We start from the raw sequence: 18,059 nt of genomic DNA, 5'->3' as shown, positions 1-18,059 counted from the left end.
AAACTTACGACACAACCTAAAACATTTATATATGCTTGCATATAGTTTTCATAAATGATATATATATATATATATATATATATATATATATAGAGTTTTGCTAATTTTTTATGCTTATATATATGCAAAATTTTTCATTAATTACTAGCAACATTGACACACACGTGTGTAACAAAAAATGTGATAAATGAGTTTGTGCTTAATTTAAACATATTTGATATAGTGTTTCAAAAATTGAGTTAGTTTTGGTTTTTTTCTTTTGTTTTGCATAAGAAAGAGAAATATAAGGCTAAGTAATAGAAGAGAGAAAAAATAACTGCATATACAAAGAAAATGGATGTGGGAAGTTATTTTTTGAAATGTGAATTTTACCGATGAATATTATCTACTTTTCCATTGTTTTTTTTTTTTTTTTTTGTAAAATAGTAAGGAATTATTTGAAAATAAGAAAAGACCATACCAACTTACAAAAAAAAATTAGTATGAGACTCACATCTTTAATATAATAGTAAGAGATATTCACCTACCAAATATAAAATTAATTTCAAAACTTTTCAAATTCATATTGAGATTGAAATTAAGAACATTGAAAATATAAAATAACTTTAAATATCTGCATCAATTATAATATTTCATTAATTTTTTTATTTTAGGTTTATCGATTGTTTTCTTATTATTATTATTATTATTATTATTATTATTATTATTATTATTATTATTATTATTATTATTATTATTATTATTTAATTGATGTATTTTTTTAAAAAATAATAACATTCATAATTATTTCTCATATATTTATGTAAATATATTGGTTTTGAAATAATATTAAACAAAAGAATATTAATATATTTGCATGCGTGAATCGTGATCAACATATACATGTTATCAATAATAACTACCAGCTATACAAAAAATAATAACAAAATTGTAATAAATAATTTGATCCGTCTTTAAGAATTTTTATAATTCATTAAATAAAATAAGTATTATAAATAAAATTTAAAATACTTATTTGAAATATTATTAATTTAATTTCAGTCAATTATGTACGTGTGTGAAAATTCTCATTAATTGTATATATATGATAATTTTTGGTTCAAAATTTGATATTTGATTGGATATTTCAAATTTTAAAATTTTATTGATTGTTTCAATATTTTAGGTTTCAAATTTTTTTATATCATTATTTTTTGTTCAAAATTTATCCGATGTTTCAAAATTTTAAAATTTTTGATTCAAAATTTTAAAATTTTTAATGTACCAATGTACGGTTCAAAATTTGAAATTTGATCGTATATTATCGCTATTTTTTATTTCAGTTAAATTTTATGTTCATATATATATATGTGAAAATTTTCATAAATGTTATATATGATAATATACCAATTTTTTTGTTCAAATTTGAAATTTGATTGGATGTTAGTATGTTATCAATACTTTATAATTTCAATTAATTTTTGGTCAAATATGTAAAAAAAAAAATTTGTAAATTATATATATAATAATGTACCAATTTTTGGTTTAAACATTGAAATTTCAAAGGATACTATTAATACTTTATAATTTCTTCTAATTTTTTTGTAATCATGTATATGTGTAAATTTCGATAAATATTACATATGACGATGTAACAATTTTCAATTTTAAAAAATTAAATTTGATCGGAAGTTATTGCTACTTTTTAGTTTTAGTTAAATTTTTTATGTCTATGTGTATTTGAAAATTTTCATAAATGCAATATATGATGCAGTACCAATTTTTTATTCAAATTTTAAATTTGACAAGATATTATCAATACTTTTTAATTTAATTTCAATTTTTTGTTGTGTACATATATGAAAATGTTCATAAATACTATATATATTGTAATGTATCAATTTTTTGTTTCAAAATTAAAAATTTGATATAAATTTATCACGAATTCTTAATTTTGGTTGAATTTTTGTGTTATATATATGTAAAAAATTTAAAAAATGTTATTTATAATAATGTATCAATTTCGATTCAAAATTTGATTATATATCATTATTTTTCAATTAATTTCAGTTAATTTTTTTTTGCCCCTATATATGTTAAAATTTTCATAAATGCTATAAATGATAATTAGGTTTTGTTTAAGATAATCGATATTATGGCTGGACCCACCTGAAAAATATAGAATGCATTAAAATATATACAATGATGTATCATTTTATTCAATTTATGTTATTATTTTGAGTGTTGTGTTACTTTTATATGTTTAGTTCTCACTAATATTTATCATATTAAATATATAAAAAAATTTATATAATATTACATTTTTGAATTTTTTAAAAAGTATCGTTGTGAATGTTTGATATATTGATTGTTAGTAAATCAATTTTATATGTATATTAATTATAAACTTGATATAAATTTTTTATGATATATATTCTAAAAAGTAATAATAATTTTTTATTTATTAAAATATTAATAATCTGTGCATCGCACGGGGTGAAACTAGTATCTAATAAGTGTATGTCGTTTGTCTCACTGTGCTCAAATAGATGCTCATAGTAGGTGCATATTTTTACTTAAAATTTTAAAATAAATTATAATTAAAAAAAATGAAGCAAAATTTGTATTTGATTAAATTAACATGTTATTAGGTGTCAAAAATAGAAAGAAATTATTATACAATACATGTAATATTAAAAAGTAAATTCTTTGTTTCCAAAAAAAAAGTAAATTCTTCAATATAAATAAGTCAAAAATAATTATTGAAAAATAAAACTCAAAAGATAATCAAGATTTATCAAAACAAATTTAAGATTGAGGCATAAAGCAATTAGTCAATATTAGATATGTTATACATCTCCAAAAAAAATAAATCAAATAGATTATTTGAAATTTCAATACTTATTTAATTTACTTTTATTATAAATGTGAATAAACTAAAGTTATTTTTTTTTATTTTATGTTATAAAATACGTTACTCACACACCCACACACGTGCTTTTTACTAATAAATATATATATATATATATATATATATATATATATATAAATATAAATATAAATATAAATATAAAGAACAACCAAATCCAAATCCAAATCCATATCCATATCCATATCCATATCCATATCCATATATATAAAGCAGAAACCAGGCATATATATATATATATTTTCCCAAACTAAAAAGTCTCGGATACAATAAAATCTTCTTCCCTAAAACTGAAACACTTTCTTCTAGCTTATAACGGGGGTTTTGATACCATTTCGAGGAAAATGAGCTTTTTCTCAATTCAATCGTCAACATTGTTACAGAGGACACTGGATAAAGGCTATACTGATAAAAACAACTCAAAGAATAGTTGAATGTGTTCAAATATTCATATAGATTCGCGTGAATCATTAGCTGGCCAATGCTTAACACTGATGATAGCACAAGCAACAAGGATACACTCTAGCTTGCAATCTATTCTTCTCGGTCAATCTAAGTCAGTGATCGAACATAATTTTACCTCCGATAAATGGACGAGGAGGGAAACAATTCGATGTCACCGTTGGTCCTCAATTTTCAATGAAACCAGCTCACTGGCCAGTTGTTGGCCCCTTGGCTTCCAACTCTTTGGAAACCATCTTCTAAATCTATCTGGTAACCTGAAAAAAATGCACAATAACTACTTCATCTTCAACACAAAGGTCAAGCATTGTACCCTGGATGCATAAACATACAGCTAGGTTGGGAGTGTGAGTGTGTACAGAACTGTGCGATAAAAACTAATCTCCTTCACTTAAAACTGATCAGTGCCTTTGTTTATCCTTCCACTTGAGAATCTGATTTTGGGTGTCAAATGGAAATTATTAAATGAACAGGAGGAAATGGATGCCAGCCTTGTCACTTACAGATCCAATCTTTCGTAAATGGCCCTCCGCACTGACGAGTTGAGACCATAGGCTATTGAGTTGAAGAGGCCCTTAAACAAATCACCAGAAGGATGAAGTTTCAAACCCGAGAAGCAAACATAAAATTCATCTGACCATGAGCTTTTACAAATTGCAGACTTACCATAAGTGCTGACATGCCAACATCAAGAACTGACAGCCAAAAGATTTTATGACCTGGTTCAATTAAGTCATGGATACGGTTAATTGTGCCAAAGAACCATGATCCTATGAGGATGAGTGGATAGTAACCCCATCTATTCAGCACCTGTTGAGGAGGGAGTGAAAAAATAAGGAAGCATTCCTCTGCTTTTTTCCAAAAGTTTGAAAATTCTTCCATGGGCTCAACATTCCATACATGTTTTCAAGAGTTGGAAATTGCTATGGCATTGCAGTATCATAAATTGGTCGGCTTTAAATTTTTTTACTTAAAGTATAGTTTCCTATTGTCTAGAGGTGTTTGAAACCAGGGAATAAAACAAGTGATTCAGCATCCTGATTTCTTCAGGGGGTCATAATTGTATTCCAACCATGTCATTGATATTACTATTTAGGAAAATGGCCAAAAGTAGAGCAGCTAAATAGGCAAAAAATGTCGTCAATTTCTTTTCATAGATGGGAATTTTCTTCCCTTGTTTCTGGATGATAAGTTCATAGGAAGAAAAGAGAGAAGAAAACCTTCATATCAGGCCGTGCATCTGATTGGTATGCCCATTCTGACATTCCAACCGCCATCTGGAACAACGTATTTAACATTAATGTGGATTCAATCCAGCAAACAAAACACAATCTGAGAAGAATATACATCGTATTTTACATACACGAGCTGCATTGTTTAACATGCGTATCACTTGAAAATAGGTGATGCCATTGAAAAGAATTGCGCCCCACAGAGGAGCATAAAATGTTATAAAGTGAACCACCTGCAGGAAAAGAAAAAAGAAAGTGAAGTGCAAGCGAATCACAACGATATCGTTTTGGCACAGTTCACATTGACTGGTAAAAAAATTAAATTCATTAAAAGTCACAATTAACAATAAAGAGTACATACTAAACCATAAACTTCCATGCTTTTGATTAGCTAAAAAAGGTATCAGATCAGCCATAACTCTTTGTTAAACAGAAAACAGAGCAGTAAAGTCATCTTTATGCTTGCCTTTCCAGTACGCCCTGTTTGTGCCCAACACCATGCACCTATACGACTTATATGACCATGGTCATTGCCAATAGAGCGAATTACTGTCATGACAATTGAGGTTCCTGAAAATATTGTTTGGGCATCCAATCAAGAACCAGAAAAAAACCATTAAATTCCATAAAAGCGAGCATTAAATAAAAAATACCAACTAACGATGATGCAACTGAACCAATAAGGAACATCACTTCTATTGGATTCTAAGAAAAAGCCAAAGTAGGTTACCAAGAGAACATTACCCCACACATACAGATGAAACATCGGCTCCAAATCCTCCACATCGGTTTTATGTCTAACAACCGTGCGGTGTAGAGTAAATGCGATTGTAGTTGTCCAAAGGAAAGAAGCCACACAGAAAAAATGCGTTGTGTAGCCTTGGGCATAACAAAAGAGTCCTTTGGATGGATCCCTGAATACAACACAATGTGAAGGAAGAACAAAACAAAAAATGTAACCCTGTCATTGCAAAGAAATGACTCGAGATGAGAGCTGATCACATTCGATATCCACCAAGCAACGCACATACCCAATGATGCCGAAGAAACTGCAGAACATGTCCTGCATCATGAGTTAAGCAAGTCCTTCACAACGCGAGAATGAAGACAAATGTAGCAAGTGTCATCAGAAGAATATGATGATCAATTTGTTGTATTTTCAGGCCAAAATTTTAGACAAAAATAATGACAATCATTTCAACTTCGGAGATCACCGAATCCATTCACATTATTATTATTTAATCCAACTGAAAACCACTTTCTCCCGACAGTGTAAGTAAACTGAAATCAGTAAAAATACCTAGTTTTATTTTATTTTGGCAAAAACGAGAACACTTACGGAAAGAGCGAGGAAGAAAACGAGCTTGAAAGAGAACTTTCGGAGCTCTCTAAATAGTAAATAACAGAGAACTATGAATCCGGAGCCGATTAGCGATAGACTGGAGGCGCCGGAGTTGATCGCCGTCAGGATTCCTCGCTCCGACACCGTCAAGTTCCCCATAATTGCCTGAACGGTGGCCATTTCAGTATCCTCCCTTTCTCACGAGATTTGATCAATGTTTTCGTTTCTTAACCCATAAGTTTCAGAATTCGAATGCCCAAAAGAAATCAAAATGGGGAAAGGAATCCATTTTTAATTCTCAGTGCAGATATTGGTTGCTGAATCCGCAGTAAGTTGCACGTTTAATATATATATAATATGTATTATTAAAATAATAATAAAAGAGTCGCTTTGGCCGAGTGGTTAAGGCGTGTGCCTGCTAAGCGCATGTGCTCTGCCCCGCGAGAGTTCGAATCTCTCAGGTTTTGTTTTTTTATAATTTTACGGACGATGTTTTTTAAAAAACCTTTTCGCTTTTTTTTTTAAATATAATTTTACCAATTACTATGCTATATAAAAAAAATTTATAACATACATTCGAAAAAGTATTAACGTAAATTTGTATATTATAAATGAAAAAACACACACATATATATCAATATAAATGATAATATTATAACATAGATAAAAAGAAAAACTTCATTTATTATATATTTATAAAGTTTTTAATATATATTATTTTTGAATACATAATTTATCAATTGTTATCTTTCTATATTATAATAGCTTCATGCCTTAGAATAACTGTTTGGTTTTTTATGTATTAGGACCGAATTCTTCCTAAGCCACTTTCACCCATTTTCTCCCCCAATCTCCCCACTACACGTTATATTTGCTTCTTAATTTTTAAAATTTTATGTCTCATTTATTTTATATATATATTTTTTTAAAAATCAAATATTTAAAAATAAAATTTAAAGATACATGTGTTACACACGCTGCGAGATGGCTAGTATACATGTATATATGTGTAAGTTTGTATTAATTAATATTTATAATATTTTCGTACAATACGATATCTTTTTTATAATATAAAATTTAAATAAATATAAATTTATTCATATAATTGTATTAATAAAATAATTTTGAAAAATATAATATATATTTATTTGAATTTAACAAAAATACTGGACTTTAAATAATTTAAGTTAAGGATAAAAATTGACTGTATGAGGTTCCAATGAGTGAGAAAAAAAAAAATCAAATGCGTACGCCATTCATTCCCAATTTAAGGAAAACACCAAATGGTTGTTATAGGTGTTGGTGTTGCATCATTGTCTTTTTAATTTTTGGTAACAATTTGTCAATTTCATTTAGACTTCAACAAAGTCGAGATTTTTGTTTTTCTTTTTAAAAAAAGTCGAGGTCTACAGATTTGCTAATAAAACTGTTCTCGTTTCCTTTTCAAAGTGTAAAGTTATATATTTGTGTAATTCTAATGTCAGATAATTATATTCAGTTAGTTGATTTGATCAATTTTTTTATTGTAATTTTATTAATCTTAATAATTTTTTAAATGCATGTCCAATTGTACGACATAAAATAAGATTAGATTAAACAATCGTCAGAATAAGAAGTCATACTAAAAGTTTCGATCATGTATGGAAAATAAGCACACCAAGAAACTCATGCTATAACTAAAGCCGTCAATTTGGGTTAGGTCCACCGGGTTGGTCCGACCCGCCACACAATTTAAGTGGGTTGGATTGAAATTTTTTCAACCCAACAAAAAGTGAACCTAGATGGGCCAACCCGCCTAGGCTCGCGACCCGTGTGGGTTGACCCGCGGTCCTGGAAAATTAATAATTTATTTTTATTTTTATTATTATATATGTATTTTTTAATAAAAGTTACGATTTTTTTTTGTATTAATTACTTTATATAAAATTTACACACATGAAATCAATAATTAAAATTTTTATTAATATGTTTTTATTAATATTTATTTATGAAATGATATTTATAATTAATTATAATGTTTTTTATTTATTTTTATTTGCCGTGATCCAACTCGCGGGCCGGCTTGCCTAACCCGCAACCCACCTTGGATTGGGTTGAGGATTTTCAGCCCGCCAGGATGGTGGGTCGGCCCGCCATCGACCCGCCAAAAGATGAGTTTTTGGTGGGCCGGCCCGCCCCGCCATGGGTTGGCCAGTTTGACAGCACCTTCTAGTTCACACTTAGAAAATAAATTAATTGACTGATTTCCGGACCTATAAAGTGGGTTTGTTTTAAATAATTGTAAGCTCAAAATTTATATTAAAAAATCCATTATCAATTTAGCATATCATTAATGAGATAATATAAACTAATATCATATCAAAGATATCTATAATAAAAAAGAAGTATTGTCATGACTATCGACGCAGCGTACATGGATGATGGAACATGATTCGACTTTATTTACATAATTAAGTACACAGTTTTTTACAAGACTTTTGTTCCTCGAGAAATTACAGCACTTGAAAGAATTTATTTATGCGAAAAAGTACAATACAACACTGAACGTTCTTATTATGGGGAAAAAAATCATTAATGTGTGTGAGAAAATCTCACCTCGATTCTTTTGAATATTTGGCTCAGCTTGCCTTACAATTGCAGATGCCCTGATCTGCAACAATGAGACCGAAAACACGTTCCAAGATCCATTCCATGGTTTTTCCATAAAACATCACTGGTATGCCAATCAAGAAATGAATTTCACATCAAAGAAGCTGCAACTCACCCGTTCTTGTTTTTATTTGGTACTAATTGTTGTCGTGGCTCGTCTCTTTCTTCCTCCGAGGGTCGTGGAGCTGCAGAAGTATTGAGTTGCTTACAACAAAGATTGAGCTCAAAGCCATCATTCCCCCTGCCAGAACCAAACATATCGTATTAAAATAGTGGACTTCAAATGGGAAATGTGAAAAAGCCAAGTATTCCTCAGCCTACACAGAAATATAGTAAACATCTGCGTCAGAGAATAGCTGGTGCTTTGTTGTAAATGGGTATTTGCTTGGTAGGAAAGCATAGAAACAAAGACATGTTTAGCTATGCGGTACCTGAAGATAGAAACAGAACTATAAAGCCTCACCGGAAAGAGAAGGCGTCATTGCAAAATCAAAATGGGGAAGTAGTATTCCTGATGCCATAGGAATTGCAATAACATTATATGCGACTGCCCAAGTGAGATTTTGACGCACTTTTGCCATTGTTGCTCTTGCAAGATCAACCGCTTCTACTACCTGCCGCAGACACGGAAGCAAAGCATTAGTCAGTACTACACAAAATATACAACACCACAATGAAAAGTATAATATGGAGACACTTTAAAAGACAGTCACGAACCACCCTAGAACTGAAAATACAATTTCTCAGTACTGCTGGCATACTTGGTAATATCATAACCTTTTTCCTTTTTCAATAAAACAATGAAATGCATACCTGTGAAAGTCTATTTCCCAGCAGTACAATAGATGCTGCATTTGATGCAGCATTTTCTTGACCATCAATTTGCAAAGCAATCCCAACATCAGCGATTGCAAGAGAAGGGGCATCATTAATACCATCGCCAACCTTTAAAAGTGCAAGTACATTTAGGAGTTCTAGATTTTCAAATGTATAGTAATTCGTTACACGTAGAACATGGTTAGCCAATAAAAGACTTGAAATCTATAATTACCACAGCAACACGATGACCCGATGCTTGGAGGTTAGATATAACACCAGATTTTTGCTGTGGTGTTAAAGAACCGTTTACAAATTTATCTTCTATTCCAACTGTCTTTGCTACAGATGCAACTGCCTCTTCCCTGTCCCCCGATAAAATAACTGTCCGAATTCCCTTCTGCTGAAGCCTTTTGTTAAGGAAATGGAAAAAATTCTAAGAATATACAAGAGAAAATGCTATAGAAAAATCTATTGGTAAATGTAAGCCAGAAGCAGGTTCATCATTTCCAATTTGAACCTCCCCAAAGATTTGCAGAAACTAAACAACCTAGATCTTATAAGCAAAGGAATTCTGTTTATTTCTAGAAATAATAATTAAACGCATTAACATTGTTCTATAACATTTCCAAGGCTCAGGATATTCCTATAGATTTACCATATCGGTCAATAAAATGAATTTACCTAGATATCGTTGATGCCGCATCGTGACGCACATTGTCAGATATTCCTATAGCACCAATTACACCTTCTCCCTCCCTACCGACATAAACAATTGTCCTTGAATGATTAGATGATGATAAATTCACAGATGTTTGCTGTGTCACGGACTGCTCGAGTTTCTCTAGGTCCGAGAGGCTTGTTCTTCGTTGAAAACGCTCGTGCACCCAACTTAATTTGCCGACTGCCACTAACAGCCCATTCACTTCAGCCATGGTTCCAGAGCCAGGCTCAGCTAGTTGACCAGAAGTGCTAGGAACATTCAAATTTAAAGATTTGGCTTTAGCTACAATAGCGTTTGCAAGTGGATGAGAGGCCGTTTTTTCCACTGCAGCAGCAATTTGAAGTATTTCTGCTTCATCGTGGCCCAGACATGCAACAGCTGCCACAGCAGGTTTTCCTTCAGTGAGAGTTCCTGTCTGAAAATTACAAAAGAGGATGTGAGTGAAAGCATTGCATATTTCTTTTGTTCCCTCTTATCCTTTTTATGTGGATGGATATGGATGGTATGTTGTGATACACAATAAGTTCAATTGATCAAAGCAGAAGATTAAGCATGGTATTTGCATACGTACTTTATCCAAAGTAATGTGATCTATGCCTGCCAAGCGTTCCAACACATCTCCTCCTCTTATAAGAAGTCCTTGTTTTGCTCCTGATGTCAATGAAAATTGGGGGGGTGGAGAATTAAAGCTTCCAGAATACAAGGCCTACAGTTTCACAGGAGGAGTTTCCAACCAACCCAATACCAGTCATTGAAAAACACACGAAAGTCTATGATGTATTGTGATTTGTGTCTGATGGCGCCCAAGGTTGATGTACTATAGAAACTTGCACAGTTTTCCTAAGTATACATTGCACTTGCAAAACATATATTAAAGATAGCACAGTCATCCATCCAGTGATGAACTTACCGAATCTTTCATACTGAACTTCACAGAGATGTGTGTTTTTCCTTTTTTTTTAATGAAGAATTTTTTTTCACTGAACCTTACATTATGGTGATTACAAATCCCATCTTGATTGTAATTAAAATATACACCAGTGGCACACATTGAGCCTAAGGACGGAAGATAAATTCTTCAAACTGGTATAACCTGACTAAATTATTGGAACTAATAGGATGAACAATCATTCTCACAGATCCAACCATATCGTCAATACTAGATAACCCAAATCATCAGCAACTTTAATCAATTTACTACAAGAGGAAGAGTTCCCAAAGCTGAAATGCATCTAAAACTGTACCAAGGGAGGTTCCGACTAGAATTGCTGTTGGTGTTGCGAGGCCTAACGCACATGGGCACGAAACAACCTGGAAGAGAAAATAAAAAGAAAAGGTTGACTAATAGGAATACAAGATCTCCTGACATGCAACTCTAGTTCACAAATGAAAAAAATTACGTTTAACATGAATATCACAACTATGATTTAATTTTATATTAAATTTAAATAAATCCACATAATCACACACCAAAACATCTACAGCGAGCTTCATGCTCAAAAGCAGAGAGTTTCCATCTGGCCCAGCTATATCATTAAGCAACACATCTGGAAATATATGTGTTCCAATGTAGTACCTGAAAGGAAAAAAGAAGCACGTGTCAAGCACATAATGGATATAAACCACCAATAATATTATGTCAAAATACATGTACTGGAAAGCAAGCAATGATTCTATGTTAGAAGAGTGCTGCGGAAGGTGAATTCAAGAATCAACTTTAACATTAACAAATGAATGGCCTCTGTAAAATAAAACATTCTTTTAACGATACTCTCGTTTAATCCATAATTAAGTTAAATCTCCTCTTACGTATGGATCAACTAGGGTCACTTTATGCATTCATAATCTTGTGAAATACGAGTGCAGATTCATAGAGCTACCAAAAAACAAATGTGGCTGCAGATAATGTCATGACACTATAGACAAACGGGCCAGCGATTGAATCTGCAAGCCTTTGGATGGGTGCTTCCCGTCCTTGAGCTTCTTCTACCTTAAAGACAAAATTGCAGAAAAGTCTTAAGGCAAGGTTGACATAATTTTTTTTGAAAAGACAGAGATTTCACTAAAAACAAAAGCTCATATAACAGGTAGAGAGAGAGAGAACCATGTTAACAATCTTGGAGATTGTGGAATTTGATCCTGTGGAAGAGGCCTCTATCCTTAAAGGACCATCCTGAAAATGTTAAGTGGAAAGAAATCAAACAATAAAATTAAGAACAGGCAAACATTTTATTAAACATGCATTAAAAAATCCGTCTTCATCAACGCAAGGTTCTTGATGACGATACAGCTGACAGAGCTGTTCAACTAATGAGCCAGACATCCCAAATAATTACGCTTCAAATTTATATTGACTGTGTAACTATATCATTTTTAAAGAATTAATGAAGCATAAAAGCCACATACAGAAAAAGAATTAATAGAGATCGCAAAATGAGACAAACTACATATTTAACTTAGAACGGGGGGAGCTAATAGACCTTTACATTATTCATTCAGTAGTAGTATGCGACTGCCCTAGAAAATTCCAAATATGAGACAGAGATGGCAAACAGATTCTAAAATGCCAGGCGAACAAATAAGACAAATAGAAAGAATTTAAATAACTACAAAACAATTTCCATAGCATATCATACCCAATTAATTGTCCCTGATGAAACAGAAAGGCCTTTTTCCTTGAATACAGGAAGAGATTCACCAGTAAGCATAGACTCATCCACTACACTTCGACCTGCAAGCACTTTTCCCTGCAAGAAAGAATCATGTTTTCATTCATCCAGTAATTTGGCATTTTTTCCATTCCTTCAACCAAAATGATACGCAGATCAAGGCATCAAAACAAAACAATAAATGATGACCTCCAGTATCTCCTTCAATAAGTTATCTTTCAGAAAATGACCCTAGACCACAAAAAAACCTTCTAACTTAACATTTGTTATTTTAATTAATTTTTTCTTCGGTTTTAGTGTTTTATTTTTATATTTCCTAGGTTTGATTGGGGGAGCTGCACCAAAACCATTCATTAGCAGAAATTATTCTGCTCTTGCTGAACACAACAAAAATCCTCACCTAACACCACTACTGCATTTCATTTTCCCTCTTTTTTTTTCCCTTTTGATACAATATGGGTGGAGAGATTTTTGTTTAGCAAACACCCCACACAAGTAGAACTCTATGTCAAGACCCAAGGGGTCTTGGGGCCTCACCACTAGACCAAGGGATCCTTGACATGCATTTCATTTTCTAATACATAAATAATGGTGTGGATACACAATAGTCTTATCCAAGCATTATAGAGTCGCAGCATCAGTGAGAAAATTCTCCTTGACATGGTCAAAATGCCGAAAGGTTCAAATAGAAAATTGCTTACGTCTACAGGAATTGTTTCTCCAGGCAAGACCAAGATTGAATCACTGACTCTAATATCATCGGTGGGAACTTCGATGCACATTGCATCAGAACAAAGAACGCTGTCAGCAGAAATATCACTTCCGAAGGGAGTAATCACGAGCCTTGATTTAGTTGATATAAGCGACTGCAGCAAGAACAATTAGCAGTTACCAAGATATTGTCAACAGATGCGACAAGTAGCAAGTATAACCATATGTTCCACCTGAAATCTATCAAAATATTTTTGTAATAGCAGTTGGATTAGAAATTATGAAACATTAAAATTTAGCTTCTCATTGAGAGTCACAACTACAAAACTGTGTTCATCAAGTGAATATCCATCCAACCAAGAAGTGGCATGAACGGATATCTAGGACATTCATCTTCCAAATTTCATGTGATAATAAATGCGTTTAGAAAAGATAATGGTGTTACATCCTATCTTATTAAAACAGACTTTCTTCTGGCAGCGACATGCCGGATATATTATGCATCCAAGTCAATGAAATTGCTCTGAACAGGTTGTGGATGAAAAATGTTTCCCACAAAACCCGAAAAAAAAAGATAGAGCATATTAACACAAACCAGAAGCTCATTCATGTCACTGGATGCTTTGATCCTTGCTCTTTCTTCTAGTGAACGCCCCAATAAGATAAAACCAAGAAGCATGACCTGCGTGCTAAAAATTTGCTTTCAGTAAGAAACTAAATGAAGACACTTCGTCACTATAAATAAAAATAACCATGAGGGTCCGAGCAGATATGGACATTTTTAAACTGACTAAGAATCTTGATAAACACAAGGCACACACTCAGACAACTTTTCCAAATATATGTCAACAGAAGCAGCAAACGTAAATGTTCCAGCTTATATCTCATAATTTATCAGGCGAAGAATCAAATGCAAAAACAGAATGAAGGATGCGTGTATAAAGAGAAATAAGGATAAGCTGGGAAAACATATTAAGTTATGGCAAACCATACAGGTTCATCGAAAAACGCTGCATTCCATTGAAGTTCAGGGTTGAGTAGAGACACCTATAAATGGGAAAACATATCAGTGTTTAAGCTAGAAGCCTGTGAATAAATGACTACTCATTTGATGCACATTATAACAAGTAAATAAAAATTAACGAGTTGAAATCATTTTGAAACTTGGTAAGATGAATAATTCAGAATCAACCATGCCCTTACCGCACTTATGGCAAATGCAGCAATTGATCCAAAGCCAACAAGAGAGTTCATATTGGGCGAACCCTTTCTGAATGCCCTTAATCCATCCCAAAGTAAGTCTGGACCACGATTCAATAAGTTATGTCAATGGTGATAATTAAACAAAATCCAAGCTAGTAACAGAGACTCACCTCGTCCAGGTCCCAAGAGAGATCCCAAAGCCAAACCTCCTTTCACATATGAATTGTGTAGAACATCAAATATTGATCCTATAGAAGAAAATAACTCCTTTAAGTTACCAAATACCAACAGTTGTGGAATTGCACACACTTACTTTGCAACATAATTAAACAGACTCTAGTAGATAAATCGCTTTAGTACTACAATAGGCTGAGCTACATATGCACTAGGTTAATCTTATAAGTTAATTTAGGTTTTAATTAAATTAACTCGTGAAAAAAGTTTAGAATATAATTGTTAGAAAGTAAAACATTAGCGTGTGATAAGAATAACATTACAAATTTTAGTATTTGTAGCCCAAAAAAATGTGATCCAATTAAAAATATCTGAAAAATTGATCCAATAATAAGCGCTACCAAAATAAAAACAATATAGATTACCCACCACAAAACCTAAATTTTCCAAACGTCTCAAGCAGGTTTCCACTCACCCTTCTTCATTCTCCTACATTTTCTTTCTTTTCCTACTATTTTGGTTGTGATTTATGAATTTGTTTGTATTTTTCTTCCTTTCCGTTATTTTGTGAAAGAAATATATATAATCCATACCAACTTATATATTATAATGGAAAAAAATTCCATTATGCTTAGAGTTTAATTGTTCATGCTTACTATGAGTTTAATGAGAATTTGTACCAAAACCTCGTGATATTAATTATGTAATCCAATCCATTGGAACCACATTCCCATTCCTTGTAACAAAACCTCTAGATCAATTTAACATATGCAATTCTTGTAACAAAACCCGTGAACAATTTAACTATAAAATCCAATCAATTGGAATGATGTTCCAAATACTCTTAAGTTTTTAGTGATATTTATTTTTGGAATTTGTTCATAATGATGATAACAACATAACAATTTTCCAAGAGTGTTGGTATTTTGAGACTCATGTGGCACCAATGAAACTCTCTCAAACATTAGATTTTTTGGTCGCTTTAAACTACAGTGCTTTCAAGATATGGAGGCCAATTTATAAACTTAAAATTTAACCAAAGGTCTTGATGCCACCGATTCTTACAACGACAATAGAACTGAAACCATTTTCAGAAATCAGAACTGAAACTTCCTGAACATATAAAATGGAGGTCACAGAGCATATAATGAATCACAGACAGTCAGATACTGTGCATTAGCATAATAAATAGAATGGTAATCGCAATGAGAAAAAGTTTTGGACTTAATTCCTAAACGGCATTAATCCAAAATTGATGCTGAAAGGGATAAGCTTTTATAAGTTTGAGCTACACATTCATGGAACACAAACGATACTTGATTGAAGGCGGGAAATTCTAACAAGAGAATTCTTGTATGGTAGAATTTGTGGTAACAGCAGCGGTGAAAAGCTGAAAATAAATTCTAAAAACTCACCATGAGCTATATGAATGCCGAGGGAATGCAGGATGTGTGATGCGTGAGAACCACAACAGAGCGCAACCAAAGTCCAAGCGAACGCCACGCGATTCCTGCTCTTCACCAGCAACTCTTCCTTCTTATCCACCGCCTCCCTCCACTTGCGCACCTTAGCCTCCACCCCCATCCCCGACAATCTCCGCCGCGCCTCAAATCCACTATCCGACACTCTTCTCGCCAATTCCTCCGCCACGCTGGAGAATTCATCTTCTAATTCTTCCTTCAGCTTGATCGCAGCCGTCTCGGTCAGCATGTTCACCACGACCGAGTCAACACGCTCGTCGGCGGAAATGATAGACTTGACGCGAGTCACGCACGCGCCACACATCATTCCGGACACATCCAATAGAACCGTCGATTGTGTTTCTTCTCGAGCCGACTTCTCTTGCTGCCGGAGCTCACTAGGCGCTCCAAATTCCACGGCTTTAGAGGAAATTGGTCTGCGTTTGTGGAATCTCGGCAAATGTTGATGAGGTTGCAAGCTCCGCCACTTGTGGAGGCGAGGGGAGTAATCATGGCGGCGTTGAGCAGGTGAGATGGATAAACGGAGAAGAGTTGCTGCGGACATGGCTGCTCTGGTAAGATAGAGCAGCCGGAGATCTTTTGATAATTGATTCAGCACGTGGGATGTGTGGTGGTAGATAAGGGTAAACTTGGTTTTTCACAATTTCCTCTTTAGTTTGCATTTTCTTGTCTATTAATATTAATTTACTATTATTATTATTATTATTATTATTATTATTATTATTATATGATACACCAAGGTATCGTTTGATTTATGGATAGGTTAATTGAAGGATGTGTAATACGAGTGACAAGTAGATATTAAATAAGAATATCTAATTTCGTGTGATTATTTGTATCATGTTTGGTGTATATGACTATAACATAATGTTTTATGTATAAACTGTTTGGTGTATTTGATTGTTTAGGGATTAAATTTGTTAATTTCTTGAAACACCTAAATTGCCCCTGAAATAAATGAGAAATTTTCTACTTACACTCAATCCTCAAGATTTGTCTTTTGCGATGCTTATACGTGAGTGTGTGTGTATATATATATATATATATTTATTTTCTTTTTGCCATTTTGCTATTCTTATTTTATTTGTGATTGAGTTGGTATTGGCTCTTGAAATATTGAAAGTGACACACGATGCATATATGGAGACAAAATATGAAGTAATGCATATTTGATATTCGCATACCATATTTATATTTTGTTGCCAAATTTGTGCACCGAAAATATTGTCTAATTGCACTGTAAATAATGTACCATCACAAAGGAGATTTTTGAGAGAAAATGGTTTTAGGATTGATAGGGAAAGCATTGTGTATCAACAGATGCACATTAGATCATGTCACTGATGGTTGGTATGAACTTCTCCAAAGTATTAAAGAGAGGTGGTTGAGCATTTCATAAAAACGGTGGTTGTGGTATTAATGTCTTCATTTCCCCTTTACACCTATTTAAGCATAATGATAGAATTCTGCATACCATCCTTGCAAGTTATTGTCATCTCTATTCTGAAAAAATAATGTCCGAGAGTAACAAAACATCCTCCGAACCTTCCATAACTAGCAAGTACAGCTTTGTGATCCCAACGATTCCTAATTTGTTCCTATCAAATAGCAAGAAATGTGTTGATGTCGTTTATCTATCTTCTGATGATGAGCTAGAATCACCAAAAAAAGCACATCTTCCGCAAAAC

General features: G+C 32.7%; 2 protein-coding genes across 2 annotated transcripts; both read right to left on the bottom strand.

The window, feature by feature from the left end:
• Window positions 1-3,116: 3,116 nt before the first annotated feature.
• LOC140874662 (G-protein coupled receptor 1) lies at window positions 3,117-6,201 on the bottom strand. The gene is made up of 9 exons (XM_073278017.1): window positions 5,942-6,201; window positions 5,634-5,665; window positions 5,347-5,516; window positions 5,069-5,172; window positions 4,734-4,835; window positions 4,591-4,647; window positions 4,037-4,180; window positions 3,874-3,944; window positions 3,117-3,627 (listed from the first exon to the last, which is right to left on the bottom strand). Exons 1-9 carry the CDS (start codon window positions 6,122-6,124, stop codon window positions 3,525-3,527), a joined length of 966 nt encoding a protein of 321 aa, XP_073134118.1. The 5' UTR covers window positions 6,125-6,201; the 3' UTR covers window positions 3,117-3,524.
• A 2,161-nt stretch (window positions 6,202-8,362) lies between these two features.
• On the bottom strand, window positions 8,363-16,992 carry LOC140877224 (copper-transporting ATPase PAA2, chloroplastic). Its single transcript, XM_073280783.1, has 18 exons — window positions 16,306-16,992; window positions 14,887-14,964; window positions 14,717-14,814; window positions 14,507-14,560; window positions 14,109-14,195; window positions 13,504-13,668; window positions 12,770-12,880; window positions 12,238-12,306; window positions 12,014-12,123; window positions 11,604-11,709; window positions 11,378-11,444; window positions 10,705-10,784; window positions 10,094-10,548; window positions 9,645-9,819; window positions 9,407-9,538; window positions 9,057-9,207; window positions 8,709-8,834; window positions 8,363-8,594 (listed from the first exon to the last, which is right to left on the bottom strand). The coding sequence occupies exons 1-17, from the start codon at window positions 16,913-16,915 to the stop codon at window positions 8,731-8,733; spliced, it is 2,652 nt and encodes an 883-aa protein (XP_073136884.1). The 5' UTR covers window positions 16,916-16,992; the 3' UTR covers window positions 8,363-8,594; window positions 8,709-8,730.
• Between the last annotated feature and the right edge of the window lie 1,067 nt (window positions 16,993-18,059).

The sequence above is a fragment of the Henckelia pumila genome, chromosome 1 (genome assembly GCF_033568475.1).
Source record: "Henckelia pumila isolate YLH828 chromosome 1, ASM3356847v2, whole genome shotgun sequence".
NCBI classification, from domain to species: domain Eukaryota; kingdom Viridiplantae; phylum Streptophyta; class Magnoliopsida; order Lamiales; family Gesneriaceae; genus Henckelia; species Henckelia pumila.
Note: the sequence above shows the minus strand (reverse complement) of the source record. Positions and strands in the feature narration are given on the sequence as shown.

Bases quoted from the DNA above. Each gene is read 5' to 3' on its own strand.
- LOC140877224 (XM_073280783.1), bottom strand. From the start codon at position 16,915: ATGTCCGCAGCAACTCTTCTCCGTTTATCCATCTCACCTGCTCAACGC. The intron at 12,307-12,769 runs GTATGATATGCT...TAACATTTTCAG, and splicing joins CATCAGGGACAATTAATTGG to GATGGTCCTTTAAGGATAGA. The intron at 12,124-12,237 runs GTTCTCTCTCTC...TTTGTCTTTAAG, and splicing joins TCTCCAAGATTGTTAACATG to GTAGAAGAAGCTCAAGGACG.
- LOC140874662 (XM_073278017.1), bottom strand. From the start codon at position 6,124: ATGGCCACCGTTCAGGCAATTATGGGGAACTTGACGGTGTCGGAGCGA. The intron at 5,666-5,941 runs GTAAGTGTTCTC...CTCATGATGCAG, and splicing joins TTTTCTTCCTCGCTCTTTCC to GACATGTTCTGCAGTTTCTT. The intron at 5,517-5,633 runs GTATGTGCGTTG...TGTTGTATTCAG, and splicing joins AGTTTCTTCGGCATCATTGG to GGATCCATCCAAAGGACTCT.